The sequence below is a fragment of the Urocampus carinirostris genome, chromosome 12 (assembly GCF_059441175.1).
Source record: "Urocampus carinirostris isolate Australia breed hairy pipefish chromosome 12, RoL_Ucar_1.0, whole genome shotgun sequence".
Taxonomy (NCBI): Eukaryota; Metazoa; Chordata; class Actinopteri; order Syngnathiformes; family Syngnathidae; genus Urocampus; species Urocampus carinirostris.
Window position 1 is genome coordinate 1488015 of NC_142360.1, and position 21938 is coordinate 1509952.

General features: G+C 39.9%; 2 protein-coding genes across 2 annotated transcripts; one reads left to right on the top strand and one right to left on the bottom strand.

The window, feature by feature from the left end:
- Positions 1–2683: 2683 nt before the first annotated feature.
- Positions 2684–16693, top strand: tab3 (TGF-beta activated kinase 1 (MAP3K7) binding protein 3). Its single transcript, XM_088350340.1, has 7 exons — positions 2684–3024; positions 4397–4560; positions 6690–7926; positions 10227–10387; positions 10451–10544; positions 13395–13478; positions 15677–16693. The coding sequence occupies exons 2-7, from the start codon at positions 4459–4461 to the stop codon at positions 15832–15834; spliced, it is 1836 nt and encodes a 611-aa protein (XP_088206466.1). The 5' UTR covers positions 2684–3024; positions 4397–4458; the 3' UTR covers positions 15835–16693.
- Positions 16694–18630: 1937 nt separating this feature from the next.
- tmem47 (transmembrane protein 47) lies at positions 18631–21178 on the bottom strand. The gene is made up of 4 exons (XM_088350159.1): positions 21130–21178; positions 20650–20790; positions 18933–19064; positions 18631–18677 (listed from the first exon to the last, which is right to left on the bottom strand). The coding sequence occupies exons 1-4, from the start codon at positions 21176–21178 to the stop codon at positions 18631–18633; spliced, it is 369 nt and encodes a 122-aa protein (XP_088206285.1).
- Positions 21179–21938: the final 760 nt, after the last annotated feature.

Sequence of the window (21938 nt, forward strand, 5' to 3'; positions counted from 1 at the left end):
CACTTTAAGCCTCCATACTTTGTATTCTTCCTTGTGCTTTTTAGCACTCGTTTTTCATTGCACATACACATATGGTGGTCAAATATTACACACTGTACCTTTTCATACATTTTCACGTTTTTTGTTAAACCAGCTGTATTAAAAACACTGGGCTGTAGTTAATTTGTTTTGGATCACCAATCCCCATTGTGTCTATTAAAACACGCTGCATCACACAGGATTAATTGACTCCTTATTCGATAGCTGTCACTTGGGAACGCCCCAACACATACCTGTCAACCTGTACGGTTTTGCCGTACAAAGTATGTTTATTGTGCATTTTAAGACTTGTATGACGTACGAGAAAATTCGTTACGGAAAAACGCAAATTTGTCAATTATGGGTACCATCCGGTATACACCGACTATCACGAAACGGCAAATCAATCAAGTCAAACGAGTTCACCGCGGAAGCCTCTTTCTCTGTATCGTTTTTATCGTTGCAAACGAAGCGTGCGGTTTGATGTAGTGAAAGGAAGTCCGTCTCTTTTTAGAGAACCGGCTTTTTCGGCTCAACTCATTAAAGAGAGCCGGGTCTCAAACGGCTCACTTGCTTTGATGCCTTATATTACGAATTATTATGTTGTATGAAGAAGTTAAGTAAAAAAGGAAGTATAAAATAAGAAAATGAAAAAATACAGGTTTGAAGTTATCCCTTTAATCAGTATATTACCCACAATAATTAAATGCAGAAAATGAATTCATAATTTGAATAAGAAAATGTATAATTCTACTTAATTATATTTGCATGTATTTTTTCTTTCCACAGTCAACGTCCAAGCTACTTAATTTTTGAACTTTTTTTTATAATAAACCTCATTCGTGTCAAGCAACTCAGTATCTCACAACAAAATGTTAATTAACAATATATATATATATATATATATATATATATATATATATATATATATATATATATATATATATATATATATATATATATATATATATATATATATAACGAAACACATGTACAATATAACATGTTAAACTACATAAATAAACATGTTTTATTTCTTTATTATAAGATTATTTTGTATTTTGCAAGGGAAAATACGGAAGTTTGTAAGGGCATGGGGCCATGGAGGTTGACAGGTATGCCAACAGTTCAAAGTTCACCTCGTGGGAAATCCGAGTTATGTGTCAGTGAGAATATGAATCATTTTGGTGTGTCACTAATATTTTTTTATTTTATTTTTCCCATTGAACGTTCACGCTGGTGTCCATCTTGCAGCTTCGGCATTACAAGACGGCGTCCGGGAATAGCGCAGCAGCTGCAGCAAGTAATCAACACCGTCAAACAGACTCGGGCCAGCCAAGGTTGTTCCTCATAGCTGCTGTGGCGGCGCCGCAAATTTGTATTCAATTTGTCGGGGTCTCCTAGGATGGCGACGACAGTTGTGCCTAGAAATATCTCTGCCTTTCATGGAAAAGATAAATCATCAAGTGCATTGAATCCAGATAAATGGGGCGGGGTTAAGTACATCATAAGTCGATCAATATTTAATCTTTTTGTTGAATATTATAAAGAAATTCAGTATTAAACTAAACTAAATTATCTTATCTAGCAGAAAGGAAGCTCTTGCAGATGGTGATTTAAATATTTAATTTAACCAAAAGATAATGTACTTGATAATGTACTTGATAAAAATAATTTTGCTTGTTTCATATTGAAAAGAAAAAAACTGTAGCTAAAACAGATAAATCATTATTATTAGAAACTAATTATCCTAAGCCTATATAGAAACACAAAATAAGCAAAATTATATATGAGCTGGTAGATAAAATATTTTTTTGATTTTTTTACTAAAATAAATAATGTCTTAACATTACAACAACAACATAACAAACATATTTTGCAATGCATTGTTCGAAAATTTTACTTGTCTAATTTTAAGATATATCGTTTTTTTTTTCTTGAATTAAAAAGAAAACGATATTGAGAATAAACTAAATTATTTACTCCAGCAGATGATTTTTCTTGTTTTATTTTTTTTTGTTTTTACCCAAGATTAGATCTTCTGCTGGATAAGATTAATTTAGCTTATTTAATATTAAGATCATTATTCAAAACGTATGTGTCTATAGAAAAAACAACCAAAGCAAAATGATATACATATTGGTAGATAAAATATGTTTTTTTTTAAAATATTTTTACTAAAATAGATGAATAAATAAATAAATGAATAAATACATAATAATACATGAATTGAGGAAAAATATCGCTTATTTTATAATATTTTATAATATTTTATAATATTACTTATTTTAAATATATATTTTTAGAAATTATTAAGACATTTTATTTTAATTCTTGAAAAAGATAAGACAAATAAGAGTTGCAATTCTTTTTTTTAAAGTGTTGTACAAATAATTTTGATTTGATTTAATACATTGTTCTTGGATTATTTTACTTTTAAATTATTCTTTAACTGTATTAAAACAAAAAGCCAAAATGATATTACCAGCTAGCTACTTGATATAAACGGTAATGGTAAATGGTCTGCATTTATATACAGTAACGCTTTTCAAGTCAATGAAGACCTTCCAAAGCGCTTTACAATGTCCTTCACACTTACCCCCACCCCCCCCCCCCCCCCCCCACACACACACACACACACACAGACAGACAGACAGACAGACAGACACACACACACACACCAATAGCGGTCATGCAGCCATGCAAGGCGTCGACCTCTGATACTTTTGATTTTACAACATTTTTTTTCGAATACAATTTGATTAAATTGCTTGACAGTGAGTGTTTGGAACTTCCTGGCCCTGGAAACCAACCATCGCGAGGATGCCGTGTTCACGCGTGTAATGCAGTCAAGTGGCAGAGGCCTAGAGGAATGTGAAACTACAAGTTGTATCGCCTCCACAATTTTTCCCTTTGTCAACAACTGCCGCGCTAATTTTTGGAAAGAAAACCTGCCCTTTGAAGTCCGTCGCGTTTTTGATACAGTTGTGAAGCTCATGAAAAATTGTAAGTTTCACCGAGTAGGTCTCACTAAGTAGCGCTAGTTAGCATTAGCGCTGTGGATTAGCCGGTTTATCAACAAGCCCGAGTTTTGACAGCTGAGTTAGCTTTAGTATTGGAGGCGTTAGCTCAAAACCTGTCATCGTAGTCAACTGGTTTGAGTCGTTCTGTGATCAGTGGCTCTGGAAATAAATGTAGAGCAGTTCAAACACTTTCGTTTGTTTGAAAGAGGGAAGGTGTTGCTCGTTAGCTAGGTTTGTCGTAGCTGCTTGATGCAAAAATAAAGCGAAACTGTAAACAAGTTAATTATTAGACAGATGCAGTATAATTGCGAGTGTTTGATAAAATGACTAGTTCCAAATTTGTCTAACAGGCTCCAAATAATTTGATTTCTAAGTCCTGTTATATCTGCAGTCTCAGCTGTCTCACTCACTGACTGGTTTTGACAGACCTCTTCATAGAATAGAATTGTGTTTACTGTCATCGACAACAACGTAAAGTAAATTGTTTGCAATAACATTAGGCGAACATTCAATAATCTTACCATGAATTGTCAATATTCTCAAAGTATAAGATTTGTTGCCTCATGTGCGCTAGTTGTGTAATTGAAACCAGCGACTATTGGAATCTGAGGATAAATAAAAGATTTTCAAGGGAACCGGCGTCTTTAAAAAAGGGGGAAATGCAGTTAACACCAAGTTTACGACGGTAACCTGTTCTGGTGTGGGGATTGCAAAGTAAAATAGCCGTTTAGCGGGGATAGAAACTTATGGTTATATGCCACTAATGCGTTCTGAACTCTGGCCGCCAGATAAAAAAATGAAATAAGGAAAAAGTATATAGTTAGTATTGCGTATGTGTAATTTATGTCTACATGATTAAAATAAATAGTACTGTACACCGAAAAACAACTGTGATCAGATGATTAAGGTGCTTTATCTGAGTCAGAACGGGAGGCTTCCCGTGCTACTGTAACCATGGAAACCCGTATTATCTGTTTAATGTAGGGGAACGAACTCATAACGTCCCCCCTCCTCCCTATGGTGTAAAGAGGAATGGGCCTCACCTTGCTGTACTTGCCCAAGAAACACCATAGAAAGTGGCTCCCCTACGACACAGGTGTTTTTGGGATCTGTGTACTGTGAGAGCTTGTAGACTAGCATAGATTGTATATGCATCAGAAAAATAGTGCAATGAGATTAGCAGCAATATTATGCAAAAATAAGAATCAAGAAAAATTAGTAGACAGTATCTTCTACATAGACAATAAGTCCCTTCACAGTCTTGTGTATGGTACTTTTTTATGGCGGTGAAGGGCCTTTAAGCTCATGGGATTACCAGTGAGTTTATTTTTCCTTCTTTCTTGGCGCCTTTCCAGCCTCCCTAGGGGATGAGAGGACATCGTCCGTTTGAGTGTGTGCGGGATTGTTGACTCTCAAAATGGCACAGGGAGCCTCCCAGCTCGATTATCATATTCTGCAGGACCTCAAGCAACGCTTCCCCGAGATCCCAGAAGGAGTAGTGTCGCATTGTCTACTGCAGGTACGTGCAGAAAAGCTATGTTTCTGAGTAGCTCATGTCACTCATGCGGAATCTTCTCGATTAATCATTTTAGTACCACTTGGCATTTATCACACTTGTTTTTATTCTTCATTCTAACAAATAATGAACTGTAATGGAATTCTGTTTTTGTCTTTGATTGCAATGTAGTGGACATTGTTTATACTGAGATTGGACATAGCACTCCACAATAAAAATGTCATAAATGTCTCGATAGAAAAAAATCGATCAATACTGGGATTGATAGCTAATATATGGTCTAATTTATATGTACCTCAGACAATACTGCAAATGACATTAGCAGAAAGATTCTGCAAAAACTAATAAAGAAATAAAATAAGAATATTTATCTTCCTATACATTGTTAAAACAGCCTTGTGTGCTTCTTAAGGGTGGTGATGGCTCAGGGTAAGAAACTAAATCTGAGCCTTTTAATCCTTGTTTTATGGACCTGCAACATCTGCCAGATGGAAGCATGTCGGAGTTGTTTGCCAGTTTGCTAGAGTAGTCCATAATAATGTTGTCGGAACTTCTGCAGTAGGGCGAGCCGGCAATGTTCTCTAGACTGGGCACAGAGCAATTTTTTTTTTCTGGGCCTTGTTGATGATTCTGTAAGGTTTTTTTTTCTGCGCACCTGTGCCAGCATGCTCTCCACTATGGCTCTTTGGATGGACACCTGCAGTTTCTGTCCGACATGTTTCTTCCTGAACTGCTGTTGGCTTTCCCTACCAAACAGCTCTGGTATTGGCTGACCAGGAGATGTGCACTCCTTGTTCTCATTAGAGACACTTCCACATTTTAAAAATGTTTACACTGAATAACAAATTGTAATTATATATAGAACGAGTGTCACTATAGAGCAATGACAATACAGAATAAAATTTTCAATAGTCTTAATATTGCTCGGCTTGTTTTTTTAAGGTGCCTTTGTAAAAATGACAATGCTCCTGTTTGATTGTCATAGTCTAAAAAGTAAGTATTAAAAGACTTGTTAAACCCCTCTATTCAGCAATTCAACAACTTAATGTTGTACATGAACCTGACCCATCAGAACACTACATTTGATTTGCAATGGTATAAATAACCATAATGGTAAATTCCTTCTCTCTCGCTCTGTTTGTTTTATTTTTTGATTTTGTTTTATTTTGTTCATGGACGGCCGTCACTTTCTGACCTCGCCCAATGTTCTTATACACTAGCGTGTTTTTCTGAAAGAGAATGGTTGTCACTGGCTTTCCTAACTGCCAGTTAAGTAGGTTGCATTGGTTTCATAATTGAAAAGAAATGGCTTGTACACAAATTATGTATTAATAAATAACATCACAAGAAGTTTTTCTTCTACAAAAATGAACACTTGTGCTTTCTTGATTATATTCAGATTAGAGTAAAGATCTTAAGCCAGAGCGGGGATAGAAAACCACATTTCCGTCTGCGTCGGGCCAAAAATTTTGACCACTGCGTTCGGGTTGGGTTGAGCTTTTTTCTCGCTGACTTTTCAGAAATAAATAAATAAACATACGTTTATAAAACAATGTGCTGATAGTAGACTTAAAACATGCATTTATTGCAAAAAGAAAAAACATTCTCAATACGCTGTTCTTTTAACCATATTATATATATTATTGTTATTATATACATTATTATATAAATATATATAATATATATATTTTCACCTCTTCTTTTGTGTCTGCCTGACTCCTTTAAAGAGCCTTCCAGGATTCTTAGGGCGTACTGCTGCTGTGGTTTATGGCCCAGATTTCAATATGTTAAATTGAAAGACTGCCTTAACATGTTCCTGTCAAAACAGTAAATGTTAGAAAATTGTTGCTAACTGTTACCCCTACAGACACAGAAATATAAATTACCTAAATGTTGTAATACATTCTTGTTTATCTTTTGTTACAAAAGACAGACTCGTTATTATAAATCACCTCTCCACCAAGTCCTCTTAAATAAAATACAAAATTTGAGGTTTGCTTTCCTGCAAATCAAGTAATTGGTTGGGCTCAAATATCCGTGGGCCTGGGGGGGGGGGGGGGGGGGGGGCAGGCTTGTTAGTTTAGTCCCTATTTTACCTTTTAATTCAAATTAAAATTGTGCTGCTGTTTCAGAATAACAACAACTTGGATCTTTGCTGCCACCTTCTGGCCCAAGAGAGTAATCGATACCTCTATGGAGAGTTCCATCACAGTCCGGAAGAGGGGCGCCTGGCTCGAAATCACATGTTGCACATAAACCTGGGTTACCCAGTCTCGGAAGCCAGCAAGGCCAACGGAGGAGGGGGGTGCTCCTTAGTCCACAGCACGAGCGACGGGCATATTGACCCCCATAGACCGAGTTACTCTGAGCCACAGTCGGCCACTGCCACCATGGTCCCCTCCCCGTGTTATAATCCCTTTTTCATCAATGACCACAGCTGCCCCGCTAGCACTTCCACCCCTCCGCCGACAATTCAGGGTATGTCTCCCACTTTCTCCCCCGTCTCCCGCTACACTATGAACCCCATCACAGTAACGCTTTCTCAAAGTATACCTAACGCCCCCCATGCCCTACAGATAACCCCTGGCCACTATGCTAACAACAGCAACGCCACCCTTTACATCCGACCTTCACCTTCGCAGAGCCCACAGCCTTCGCCCTGGTCGTCCTCCGGCACTTCTGTTTATCCCCTTCAGCAGTCTCCTTATAGCACTCCCACTTATGGCTCACCTTTCAGCTCCCCCCAGCATCAGCCCCAACCGCAGCAGATCTCCCCGCACCAGCAATACGTCTTTCATCCTACCACCTCCCCGACTCTTCCCAGCATGCCTTACCATCACCACCCGCAACCCCAGCAGCAGACCCCTGCTTACCGGCCCTATCCACCCAAAAGCTCCCTCAAGAACCAGATCGAGATTACGCTGGAGGGCCCACGGCCTCGGAGCAACTCCCCCGTCCATAACGCTCACCCTTCGGGTGCACTTTACATTAGCCCCAGTACATCGCCCTGCTCCCCGTCAAGGGGGGTGGCTATGACCGTGCCCGCGGGGGCGTCTCCTTTCCACCCCGGCATTTACTTGCCACATCATGGCCCCGTGCGTCCTCGGCCCACCTCCTCGCCTCAGCCGGGCCAGTTGGGCTACACCTTCAAAATCAAAGTGTCCCCCGGCGGACAGGCCCAGAGACTGCCAAGCTCACCTCCCGTGGCTGAGGCGGAATCACTGCTCAATATTGTCGATCAAGGGGCCAGCATAGCCGCTCCTCCACCCATCCTGCCCATTTTGGCTCTACCTGGTTACGTTGCTAGTCAACTGCAACAGATGCCTCGACGGTCCAGCTCGGGCTCTGATGACTACGCCTACACTCAAGGTAATGGACTGAGCTGATTGTTGTGTACTCTTAGTAAACGGACGGCAGTTTTTGCAGAATTCATGCTAACAGTGACTGTTAAGTGTTTGGAAAATATAATGATAATAAGAAGAGGAAGAATAATTCTATTTATTTGGTCATCTTAGGAAAATGTGTTTTCACTGACTGTACCAGGGGTGTGCTGTCAGATTCAGATTCAGATCTACTTTATTGTCATTCTAGTACACGTGTATACAGAACGAAATGTCGATACATCTGACCCGCACAGTTTCCTTGAATATATAGATATAAATAAAATGTATTGAGTTGGAGTATTGAGTACTAATAATATACTAAATAGTTATGGCTATGTATAGTATTTTACAGTAGCGCAAATAGTGCAAGAGGAGCATCTAACCAGATGTGCAAAATGGGCAGTCAGGTAAACAGTAACAATAACGCTGTAAGTACAATAGTGCAGGGAAACAGATGTGCAAGGAGTGGCTAGCTATAAAGAACTGCCAGTAGTGCAAAAGTCAAACAAAACCAACAGAGGTACAGATTAGCAGCAGTTTAGATTTACTTTGTGTTTGATTGACCATTTTACAGTCTAATGGCCAGGGGGACAAGACTATTGTGGAACCTGGTGGTCCTGCACCGCACACTGCAGTACCTCTTCCCAGAGGCTAGCAGAGTGAACAGTCCATGATGGGGGTGAGAGGGGTCCCTGATAATGTTCTTAGCTTGGGATAGGCAGCGCTTCTGGCCAATGTCCTGAATGGAGGGGAGAGAAGTCCCGATGATTTTCTTCTGTCGCAGCAGAGCATGCACCAAATTACCTATTTACGGCACCTGGTATTACCAGCCGGTCTCCCATCCAAGTATTAATCAGGCCGGCCCTGCTTAGCTTCCCTAGACTGGGCATTTTCAGGGTGGTATGGCCGTAGACAGGTCTAATACCAATAATTGATACAATTGATTGTGCACTTAGAAATTTCACCCCATTTACAGTAAATTTAGCTCATGTTAAGTATTATTTTCCCTACTTTGTAATGTTATTTTATATACCGTATTTACAGAACTATAAGGCTTACCTAAAAACCACAACAGGGCCAGAAATCTGAAAGTGTGTGCTTTATATACCGCAATATACAGTGGATACGATTGGAAATTAATGCAGTGTTTAAATGAGTGCGTCGATACACAAGGTTTTATGGTATACTCCTTTTTTTGTGCAATGATTGATGAATCAAAACACATTGCAGGCCACAATCACAAATCATTGTGAGTAGGGGAATCAAACTCAGGTGGCGGCGGTGAGCGCACTCAAATGTCATTTGTTATAAGGTATAGATTAAGTGTTTTTTTTTTTTTTTTACATTATCCAATACTTATTCTGGATCCATAATCAAGTAACCACAGTGTCGGTGCTTGGTATCGATATTGTTGACTCCTCAAAGTTGGAGTAATAATGGTGTTTTTCTGCTTGGAAATCCCATTTTTACTCTCCCTCATGTACGTGTGTTACATTGTTTTATCTTTTGGAAAGAAGAATTGTATGGTCTTTCCAGTGCGATTAAATTAGAATTGTCTTTATTTTGATGGATAACAATGTAAAGAATATTGCTGACAATGAGATTCGGCATGGCACTTTTTGACAAAGATGTAATAAAAAATAAAAGAGAAAAAGACATTAAAAATACCTATATAAGCAATGCATACTAGCCTAGGTGGTAAATTCATCAGAAAAAAATGAATTAATTGCAAACCATTTGTTGTAACATTGTGCAAAAATAAGAATAGATAATAAAATATGGGTATACATTTTTTATATACCGGTATTTATAAAAATGGCAATGAAACCAGATATACAGGTGGTGGTTGTTAATCACATGTATTTTTTTTTCATGTTACCCTATCTCAGCGGGTCTCAATTATTTTTTGTCATGCCCCCCAAGAAGAGGAAAACCTTCATCTTTTTATCTCTGGCCCTCTGCGGCTGTCTTCTCTTCTCATATTCTTTTTCATAGGGTAACTTTAGGGTCTGCTATACTTTTGGTCTACTTATTATACTCTACTATGTGCAAAGCACAAACTCCTTCACCTCTGACTCAATTACACACTCTGCCAATAGAGCGCCACTGCCCCCTATGGTAGGGAGGTGCAATTTCACTTCATTATAGCAGATTTTTTTTTTTTTTTCCCAGTCAAACGTGCCCATTCCTGATGGAGCTCCCCAATATTTTGAGAAACAATGTTCTATCTCTAATCTCTTATTGCCTTCCTTCATGATCTCCTTTAATCCAATTGTATCCCTCTAGCTCTTCTGCTCCACCAGCGAGCTAGGATGGAGCGTCTTCTTAAAGAATTGCTGCAGGAGCAGCAGAAACTGGAGCAGCTCAAGTCAGACGTCAACAACATGGAATACGATGCGTTGCAGCGACGCTTCCGGAGAGTCAGCTCCACGAGCTTCATTCCCAGAGTGAGTTTCCGAAATAAGCCTCGTTCCTGTTTGTGATCTCATCTTCGACTTTATCTGCCATAGCCCGAGGAGATGACTCGATTGCGGAGTCTTAACAGACAGCTTCAGATTGATATCGACTGCACCCTCAAGGAGACTGATTTGCTGCAGTCCAGAGGTGCAACACCCTACATAACACTCCACAACAAGGCTGAGTTATTTGAAAGCATAGACTATTAAACGCCTTGGCCCAGAAGAGTGATTGATGAAGCCTCAGCCATTTTAAGTGGTCCGATGAGCCGTAAACAGAATTAGTCTGGTCCACCGGGCAGTGTTGCTGCTGGCTTGTCAACAAACCACGCACATAACAAATGTTGAGATTTTGAGGGAGGAACATCCCACCTAAGTATGATTAATCTCTGTCCTTAATGTATTTCTCTTGTTTGAATTACAATGACTTGCGAAAATATTTGGCCTCCTTGAACTTTGTGACCTTTTGCCACTTATCAAACATCAAGATATAAAACTGGAATTTCTAGTGAAGCATCAACAATAAGTGGGACACAATCATGAAGTGGAACACACTTTATTGGATATTTTAAACTTTTTTAACAAATAAGAAACGAAAAAGTGGGTGTGTAAAATTACTCAGCCCCTTTACTTTCAGTGCAGCAAACTATGTCCAGAAGGTCAGTGTGGATCTCTGAATGATTCAATGTTGATATAAATGACTAACAATGATAAATGGAATCCACCTGTGTGTAATCAAGTCTCTGTATAAATGCACCAGCACTGTGATGGTCTCAGAGGTATGTTTAAAGCGGAGAGAGCATGATGAAGAACAAGGAACACACCAGGCAGGTCCAATATACTGTTGTGGAGATGTTTAAAGCTGAATATGGATACAAACAGATTTCCAAAGCTTTAAACATCCCAAGGAGCACTGTGCAAGCAATAATATTGAAATGGAAGGAGTATCAGACCACTGCAAATCTACCAACATCGGGCCGTCACCCTAAACTTTCAGCTCATACAAGGAGAAAACTAATCAGAGATGCAGCCAAGAGGCCCATGATCACTCTGGTTGAACTGCAGAGCTCTACAGCTGAGGTGGGAGAATCTGTCCATAGGACAACAATCCGTCGTATACTGCTCAAATCATGGAGGAGTGGCAAGAAGAACGCCATTTCTTAAAGATATCCATAAAAAGATTTGTTTAAAGTTTGCCACAAGCCACCTGGGAGACACACCAAACATGTGGAAGAAGGTGCTCTGGTCAGATGAGACCAAAATTTAACTTTTTGGAATCAATGCAAGACGTTATGTTTGGCGTAAAAGCAGCACAGTTCATCAACCTCAACACACCATCCCCACAGTCAACCATGGTGGTGGCAGCATCATGGTTTGGGCTTGTTTTTTTTCAGCAGGGACAGGGAAGATGGATGTAACCAAATACAGGACCATTCTGGAAGAAAACCTGATGGAGTCCGCAAAAGACCTGAGACTGACATTTGTCTTTCAACAAGACAATGATCCAAAACATAAAGCAAAAGCTATAATGGAATGGTTCACCAAAAAACATATCAAGGTGTTAGTATGGCCAAGTCAAAGTCCAGACCTCAATCCATTTGAGAATCTGTGGAAAGAACTGAAAACTGCTGTTCACAAACGCCTTCCATCTAACCTCACTGAGCTGGAGCTGTTTTGCAAGCGGAAATGGGCAAACATATCTGTTTCTTGATGTGCAAAACTTGGAGACATACCCCGAGCGACTTGCAGCTGTAATCGCAGCAAAAGGTGGCGCTAGAAATTAATAAATCAATGGGGCTGAATAATTTTGCACACTTGCTTTATCGTTTTTTATTTGTTAAAAATGTTTAAAATATCCAATAAAGTGTGTCCCACTTATTTTTGACGCTTCACAAGAAATTAGTTTTATATCTTTGTCTGAAGTGGCAAAAGGTCTGAAAGTTCAAGGGGGCCAAATAGTTTCGCAAGCCACTGTATATCATGCAGGCTTGTCCAATTATTCTCTTATGCATTCATGAGTAAATATACATGTACTTGTTATATCTTATATTTTTTTCTATACAGTCAGTTTTAAGTTGTTGAAACTTTTGGAATTACAAAAGTAATGTAATACAGTGGGACCTCGCTACTTCGCGGTTCGACGTTCGCGGCTTCAGAGCTTCGCGGTCTGTAATGGTAAAAAAAAAAAAATTCTTTTTAGGTGGCGTCGCTACTTCGCAGATTTTCACTTTTTGCGGGGTTTTTCGGCGGAATGTCAGCGGACGCGGGATAAGGCGGCCGGCTGGATGGGACGGGACGGAGGGTGGGGGGAAGGGGTGCGCGGTGTGGGTCACTCCCGGGCCGCGCGACGGAGCGAGTTCGGCGGACGCGGCGTCACACGGGGCGACGCGAGAAAAGGCGGTGGCCGTCCGACGACCCCAGTAGCGCGGCGCAACGACAGGCAGCCGTCCGCGCGCACCGGCGGGGCGGCGCAAGTATAAAGCCTGTCGTGAATTTGTCTCCGATCGTCCCGGGCGGACGTAAAATCGCCCAGCTGTACGACTCTTAGCGGTGGATCACTCGGCTCGTGCGTTGACGAAGAACGCAGCTAGCTGCGAGAACTAATGTGATTTGAAGCTGCGATTGGCTGGCAACCAGTTCAGGGTGTCCCCTGCCCACTGCCCGGAGATGGCTGGGATGGGCTCCACATTTTTTTAATAGCCTGATGGGCCGTCTGTGGCACGAGTGCCATAGTTTGCCCACTCATGGTTAAGACCTGTATCCCCAAAATCTGATAATTTTATTTTATTAAATGTAATTATATTAATCAAGACTACACAGGTATAACGACTGTGGGGCTTTACTCATGCTAGAATATTTGTTCTTTGTAGTGAAGTCAATTCAATAGAGGTTGTATTTTTAGTTTGTTTCTATTTTTACGACCAACACACTTTCAATATGTAATTAGTTTGTTTTGAAAGAAAAGAACACTGACAAGGTTCCCTTGGTCATTTCACAGGAAAGTTTGATCCACAGGCCATGAACAACTTTTATGACAACATTCAGCCGGGCCCGGTCGTGCCGCCCAAGCCACAAAGGAAAGGTGAGTTGTTGTTTTTTATGAGTGCCTAATACAAAAAGAGAATTCAAAGACTCTCCAAAAACTCTTCAACTTGACCAAAATGAGTCAATCAATTATGTTTACATATTCTGGGGAATTCAATAAACCTAAGAGCTTATTGTTGAACTTGAAAAGATAAGTCATGGGCCCACTGCTGTAGTAGATGCTGCACCAACATTTGTCAGAGTGCAAGCTCCCAACTTTATGACTTAAAGTGTAATAATCCATCTCTGGAGGTCCTTGTAGCTTAGAATAGAGCTCGGGTTTGTGCCTTCAAAGAAGATGCGCTATAGAAGCCTGAAAGATATGACTTTGCAAAACCCGGAAGCCTAATTCCATGTTTTACTGCGTGGGCAAGTTTGAATTTCAGCTAGCGACAGGACATGAAATGTGTTGTTAATTCCCACCAACGACAACAAAGGACCAATCAAGCCGGGTATACCTGGAGCAGCAGAAACAAACCATTAGCTGAGTTGGTCACAGCTGGTGGTAGTGGTTGATTTTAGCTGCTAACGGGAGAATGTAATAAAAAGACATATAAAAATGTTTCATTTTTCAAGCATTGGGTCCTGAATCATGGAACTCCTGCTGTTGAAGGCGCGTGACACTGCATGACAAAGCAGCTATGACTCGCCGCTAAAAGCTATTTTTAAGCTTTTAGCGGCGAGTCATAGCTGCAACCAAGTGGCCAGAGAAGGAAACGATGGATACAAAAAGTAGAAGATGCCTGAATGATGACATAAACAGGGATCAGAATTTTCCGCGGATCCGCGGATTTCCACTTTTTTTGAACCCCAAAGGCATTCCAACTTTTTCACTTTTTCTCTTGCGTAGCAAACAAATTCAAAATCCGACTGTCTCACTCTTTCCTTTATTGCTCTGGCGCACCCTGGCGGCCATTAGAAAAATTGGCCGCATTGTCGCACAAGCTGCAGGGACTGAACTGCAATTGAACTTATCTTGCAGTATTTACAAAAAAATCAGTTATGTGGGCAAATTATTTTAATCTTCTAAAAATGTTACTTAAATGATAAATATAAGCATGGTTTTGGACAAGTAAATTGCCTAAAACCCAGTTTTTTGTTTTTTTTTTTTGGGGGGGGGGGGGGGTGACTATTTCAGCTGAAAATGAAAATCTCCATTCTGATCCTTGCATAAAAATACCAAGTTGAATACACCCATAGTGGCTGAAGAAAGCCAATAGCTGAAGTTGGATAGAGCCGGTAGAAGTGTTTAACTTAAGTGGCTAGCGGGTGAAGCTACTTAAAAGGCCAGTAGAAAATGTGCAAGATTTAAACTTAACTGGTAACAACGGTTGCGAAACATAGCCTGCAGCTAAGTGCTAACAAAATTAGCTAGAGAAGGAAACTGAAAAAAGTGAGAGATGGCTGTTGACAGGACATGCCGACCACACCTGTCAGCTTCTTCAAAGGGTGTCTTAAGTTGTGTAATATACCTTATATCTGACTAAACTCTGATATTATTGTATTCAATGGGAATCAAACCCAAGGAGTGGCGGTGAGAGCGCCGATACTTTACCCCTATAACACCAATATTACAGTTAACATACGATATAACATTGGAGATTAAACTGTCTCTCCTTCAACAAAACACTATCCAAGCTCTTTAACATATGAAAAAATATTGAACTGCAAAGTTGTTGATGCATCGGTGAAGAAGTAGAGCGCCTTTTTAACCTATCAGAATTCACAATGCAAATCAGTCTTATTTGGCATAGTGAATAAAAATAGTATGAGAATGAGATGAGCTCTAATGCCTTTCTGTCTGTCATTTTTACCACCAGTGGTCTAGCAATAAAGTGTTGGCGCTCACCGTGACTACTCGGATTTGTGTTTATGTATGAAAAATATATGACAACAATTATTTTTTTGGGGGTGCGCCATATAAGCCTTATATTGCGGCGCGGTATTTAAAAAAAATTCTAAACATAATGGTCTTAAAGAAAACCAAGTTTATGAGATATATATTTTGGGGGATTATTTGAATCAGTAGAGTTTGATTGAAATTAATTATTTTCAATCCATTAGGGGTAACTATATAATACACTCGGGCTTTAGAAAGAAATACTGACTCATTTAATGTTTTTTTTTTTTCGGTCATAAAATGATTTCGTCCCAGAATCTCACTTGAGTGTGTCGCTCCCTGTGTGTCCATGTCAGAAGGGGACCATCGCCCCAAACCGGTTCTGTTGGCGCTGTCTGCGCCGCAGAGGGACGAGGATTTCGAAGGAGCTCCCTGGAGTTGCGACAGTTGCACCTTCCTCAACCACCCGGCCCTCAACCGTTGTGAACAATGTGAGATGCCACGCTGCACTTGATCTTGGGCCCTGGCCCTTCACGCCTCCTCTGAGATCCTCCTCAAGAATCATCAAATATTTTTGAGACCCATTTACCTGCTGAGGAAGAGCCACCATACCTGCCCCCTCCACCTACTCGTCCTACTTTTATCTGCTATTCCTGTGCACTTTGATCATAAAGACAATTTTTTTCAGTGGGGGTCAGCGACTCAGACGTAGAATATAAAAGGACTTACAGGCTCATACACGTGCCAGTGGCTGTCACGGGGAGCATCCGAAAGGTCAATGCAAAGTTTTGTGGTTGCAAACATTCCACGCAGAAAGAGCAAGTGCCCCGTTTACGGAAATATTCCTGAACTGCAAATGCTCTTGAATCCGGGAATCGGGTCGATTTATCTTGTGCTGAAGAAGCAACGTAAAGGTAGAATTCATGCAAATGTAGACTTTACACTGTATTCGGCTCTATGTTGGAGCTGGAGTAAAAAGAACACTAAATGTGGATACATACCAGCTCAGTAGCCTAGATGGTAAGGCGCCCGCTTTGAGACTGGGAGGTCGGTGGTTCGCGCCCCGGCCGAGTCATTCCTAAGACTTAAAAAGTGGTCGGCGGCGCCCTCTGTTGGCTGCGGCTGCATCGGCTCGCTACAACGGGTCAGGTGCAATCGACATTTCGTTCTGTGTACATTGTTACACAGAATGACAATACAAGGAAATTATTATTATTATTATTATTATTATTATATATGAAGTATATTCAGAGTACTGTACTTGTATGCGTATTATGTCACTCATGATAAAACATCAACTTCCTGCACCAATGCCTCAACTTGCTGTACTTAATAAAGGAGTGGTTGCTATGTGACTTGACCATTAGCCACTATCCGAGTGGTTTCAGTGTGTAGTTCCCCCTCCTGGTGCATGTTTATTATGACAAAAGCCAAACTTTATTTATATTCTACTGTAGGGGTTGCTAACTTTTTTTAAGCCAAGAGCTAAGTCTTCATTCTGATATGCGTTCCTAAAATGACTTATTACTATGTTGTTACTAAGTTTATTATTACCAGAACGTAATTAATATAAAGGGGGTTAAAATAGGCTCGGTCAACAAGTTTAACATCTGCCTTCTACAAGGGCACTGAGTCATTTACATGTATAAATAATAGGATAATTTTAAAAGTAATTTTGAAAGAATTGATCATGTATTTGAAGACATTCATCATATCAATGACTTCTCATCACAATTAAAAATCAAATTTTGTAGACTCATATAATCAAATGTTTTTCGCCTTTTATTAGATAGATAGATAGATAGATAGATAGATAGATACTTTGTTCATCCCCGAAGGGAAATTCACATTTCCAGCAGCATCCCTGAGCTGAGAACAATCGAGAACAATCGAAAATAACACGGGAGCTGCTGGAGTGGCTGCCATTCGTGACGGCGCCGGAAGAAAAGATTCAATTTGAATCATTTACAAACAAACAAACAATTGAATCATGTACAAACAAACAAACAAAATAGAGCACTTTATCCACTATACAGCGTCAACAAATTGCGGTGTCTCTCAGATGCTGATCTGCTATGTCATATAAAATACTGGTGTGCTATTGGTTTGCGTCACAGCATCATAAAAATGCCTATATTCTTTTGGCTAAACTTCCTCCCACAATGCCTTTTTCTTCGTTCACTTAGGAATCTTGTATTTCACAAAGACTTTGAGCGTCAGCGATAGACTGCGGTATTTTTTGGGACTGGATTTTATTCGCTATGGGTCTCAAGGCTTGCAGTGATGTTAAAGCGAGAAGCAAGAAGATGGAAACTAATCTTACGATTCAGAATTACGAAAGAGACTTCGATTCGTTGCCCTCGCTACACTGCATAGCAGTAACCATCAATTTGGGAATATCTTCTCAGGGCGAGATAATCCTCACAAGTGGAAGTCGTAAAGTAGGTTTTAATTTGAATTTCGCCATCTCTACACCCTCCCTGCATCATTACCTACTCACCGTACTAGCTCAAGTCAAGTCTCAACCAAGGTAATTAAAACTATTTTTCCTTACATCTATATTCATTTATGTTATGCATTCCAAAGAACAAATCTTTTTTACAGGCCTAATCATTTGTTCAAGAAAAAGATGTACTGTATAGTGTACCTGTAAACATCTTTTTTTTACCAATACTTTCTTAATGACTGTTTAGCCTATCAGAATGCAGAACACAATGCATGATGAAAATCTGTGAAGCAGCGAGACCGTGGGAGGTTAACTTTATAGCAAGGGATTGCATTACAGTCCATAAATACAGAACATTCAACTCCAATGATTCTCTTTGACAAACACAGCACAAATATGTGTATAATTTGATTCCAATAACTTCTCATAGCAAATTCAGTTTATGAAAAGACCTAAAGGAAAGTGGCATTTCCCTGGGTGTCTTTTGTTTTTTTCTGACGCCGGCTTTATTTGTGAGGTCCCCAGGATGTCGTTTTCCTTCCTGCTGCTATTAATTCCCTGATTAGGGGATTGATTTTTTTTTTCTTCTGTTGTTGTTTCCGGTCCTGCTTGATTGAGTCTGCCCATTCATCTTCACATGAGGTCAACGGAGCCATCTGTTCTCCACACATTGTAAGAATCACTGCAGCGCTAACCTACGTGATACAGACATAAATAGCAACATGTTCACCAATCTAATGTTGGACTTATTGTGGGCTTTTGTTTTTCCTCAACATGGAATGTCAGTCAAAATCATGGTCATCGTAAGAGTCTTAAAACTGTTTTTTCCCATATTTCCGTGGTTGATAAATGCAACTGAATGTTCTAATAATATTCTTCCAGGTTCTTAGAGTTCAGGCAGTAGAGGATGCACCCCCCCCCCCGACATTTCGTTCTGTGTACATTGTTACACAGAATGACAATACAAGGAAATTATTATTATTATTATTATTATTATTATATATGAAGTATATTCAGAGTACTGTACTTGTATGCGTATTATGTCACTCATGATAAAACATCAACTTCCTGCACCAATGCCTCAACTTGCTGTACTTAATAAAGGAGTGGTTGCTATGTGACTTGACCATTAGCCACTACCCGAGTGGTTTCAGTGTGTAGTTCCCCCCCCCCGAAAGAGAAGATTGTGGACCCCCATCCCAGGCCATAGCCCCAGTTGAACTCGTGGTAGACCCTCAGAGTGACCGCCTCGATGAACTTGATGGGGAACAAGACCAGGCTGCACGTCTGGAGGACAACTGCAAGGTCGTTTGAAAAAAGAATAACAAGTTCACATCATTGGGTACACTTGCACAACATTTTGCAGTCTGAACTCATGCTGGATATCATTATGGTTCCTACTTTATCGTGTTTTTTTTAGTTTCCAAAAAACAAGGGTTTAAGGGTTCTTTTGCCATTTTTTTACTTTTTCCTGATTAAAATAAAAAATACTTTAAAAATATTTTTAATGATCAAAAAATTATTTTTTATTCCAATAATTATTTATGTTGAATAGTTAGTTTATTCAACCAATAATCTTCACATAAAAATCATCGGAAATTGTCTCGTTGTCTCGGCTCAGTGAGAATTTAAAAATGTAACAACATTCAACATTCAGAATATAAAACGAAAAACAGAAATTACAATTTACAATTATTAAAGATTCGGACAGCACTTGGGTAAAAACTGTTTGTAAACCTTTTAGTACCCCTGAATGACTTCAAGCGTCTACTGCTCCGTAATAGATGAAAATGATCATTACCAGGATGACTCTCATCCTTAAGAATATTTGAGGTACGTTTCAAAACTCTCATTATATATAGATTCCAGGGATGACAAACCGGTGCCCACAATCTTTTCCGCTGTGCGGATTGAACCATCCATCCATTATCTGCACCGCTTATCCTAGGGTTGCGGGGGTGCTGGAGCCCATCCCAGCCATCTCCGGGCAGTGGGCAGGGGACACCCTGAACTGGTTGCCAGCCAGTCGCAGGGCACACAGGGACAGACAACTCACTCGCTCATTCACACCTACCGGCCAATTAACTTGACATGCATGTTTTTGGAATGTGGGAGGAAACAGGAGTGCCCGGAGGAAACCCACGCAAGCACGGGAGAACATGCAAACTCCGCACAGGAAGCTTGGTAGCTGGATTTGAACCCATGACCTCAGAACTGTGCCGCACACGCGCTAACCACCGAGCCGCCGCGCTGCCCACTATGTTGAAACAATATATCAAAATAATAGTGAAAACGTAAAATGTTATAACATTTCATATTTGGTAATAACTACAAATTAATAATGAGTTTTGTTGGAAACAAAACTTGTTATTAATAATACATTTTAAATTTTTGAGGAAATTATTAAATATTTGTAATGACAATAAAATAATTAAATCTAATTATGATTTCTCTAAAATCTCTTTCCTAGTGAGATGTTCCCATTTTCCCCTTGTGACCGATCATTTTATCTCATATATTTTTCTAATCCTAATAAAAATAATTAAGTTAAGTCACAAAGTTACAGATCATTTTGCTTGTTTTAAATATTATTGCTCTACTATTCTGAAACATCTTACAACTGATGATTTTCACGTTTTAAATCATTTTTGTTCCCATTGCACTGAAATGTATTTATAAAATGAAAAATAGGAAAAAATGTCAAATGAGCAAATTATATTCTATACTATTTGTTTGTTATTAAGTGACAAAAAGAGGTCTTGAATTTAGAAACGCTTACCTATACGATGTTACTGAAGATTATTTTTTGTACTTTATCACATGGCTTGCTAGAATTCCAAAAATGTAACTTGTCTTTTTCCCCAGTTTGGACTCTTATGGTACCTGCGGAGAAGAGCTTGACAACCACAGTCTTGTAGCAGCGCCTCCTGGAAGGTCCGATCAGGGACGTCAGTGCCACCAGAAAAGAGAGGAGGATAAGAACCCCCCCTCCCAGCAACAGGGCCACCGTGGCCATCTGCCAGTCTGCAGGAGGAAATGGTGAGAAGTGAGATGGTCAATGGCCATCCTGCCTGGCACATGCCAGCTAAGCAACAGTTTTTCAGCTTTTTCATTTGGGTAGGCTCTGTAATCCTCTGCTTTCAGAGCCTTTTGGGACATAGCTGTGGAGTATTCAACGTTTGGTCAGAATTCCGTTTTGCAATGTCAGAAAATGATCAAACAATCTCAAGACATTTGAAGTGAATACTAGGTTTTAAGTTAATCACATGGATATGTTATCTGACTGATACTGGTGGAATGTGAGTTTGGGCAGGGGGACGTTATCTTGCATTTGCGCAACAAAGGTTGCCGTGACAACCTCACCACAGGGGGTCAGCCCCTCCCAGGGGACTGGAACCGAGAGCTGGTACATGTCTCTCCTCGCAAGGCCAGAGGTAGAACTGGACCAAAATTCTAGCCGGTCCTGACCTAGAAAACCTTGCCAAGTCAGCAGCCAAACTTGAGCAAGCTAGCGGCCAAACTGGTGGGAAAAAGCCAGCGACCTCAGAGAAGCCTCAAGCCACCAGCATTCAACCTGCCTCAACACCCTGCATCCGGTGGTCCTCATACCAGGCCTACCAGGATTCCTTTTTGCTCTACAGCTGAGGACATAAAGACTGTGCCGTCATCTTTATCGAAGCAGAACTTCGCCGAACATCTTGTAAAAGGGGGAACTCCATCAAAATACAATAACGTAGTAATCAAGCCAACCTTGTCTATCCAAATGGTGCCAGTTTAAGTTCTCAACTTCTAATTGTCTTAGTTTTATTTTCTTATTAATATGTGTTCTATTCAAGCTTCTTCAGTAGATGATTTGTAAAGGAAAAGTCCATAACTCCAAGAGTGTGTGTCTTGATTAAAGTATAGTGAACTATCAAAATGGTAAAAAGAATTCACCTAAAGTGTGTGTAGATACCCTTTTAGAATAACTAAACAAGGTTTTTCATCAGTTTTCCTGACACAGTGATCTAAAAACGCATGTGGCGAGACGTGTTTTGAAAAGAATAAAGTCGACTCTTAAATTCAATTGGTCGATAAATTGTTTGTTAGAATAATTTATTAAACACCCATATTCGCTACATAGCACACATATTTGGTGCCACTGTAAAGAAAAAAAAAAAAAAACATTTTTT

Coding starts and splice junctions, on each gene's coding strand:
- tab3 (XM_088350340.1), top strand. CDS start 4,459: ATGGCACAGGGAGCCTCCCAGCTCGATTATCATATTCTGCAGGACCTC. Junction 4,561..6,689: donor TGTCGCATTGTCTACTGCAG/GTACGTGCAGAA, acceptor CTGCTGTTTCAG/AATAACAACAACTTGGATCT. Junction 10,388..10,450: donor CCACGAGCTTCATTCCCAGA/GTGAGTTTCCGA, acceptor TATCTGCCATAG/CCCGAGGAGATGACTCGATT.
- tmem47 (XM_088350159.1), bottom strand. CDS start 21,178: ATGTACCAGCTCTCGGTTCCAGTCCCCTGGGAGGGGCTGACCCCCTGT. Junction 20,791..21,129: donor GGAGGGGCTGACCCCCTGTG/GTGAGGTTGTCA, acceptor TTCCTCCTGCAG/ACTGGCAGATGGCCACGGTG. Junction 18,678..18,932: donor AATCTTCTCTTTCGGGGGGG/GGGAACTACACA, acceptor GGGGGGGGGGGT/GCATCCTCTACTGCCTGAAC.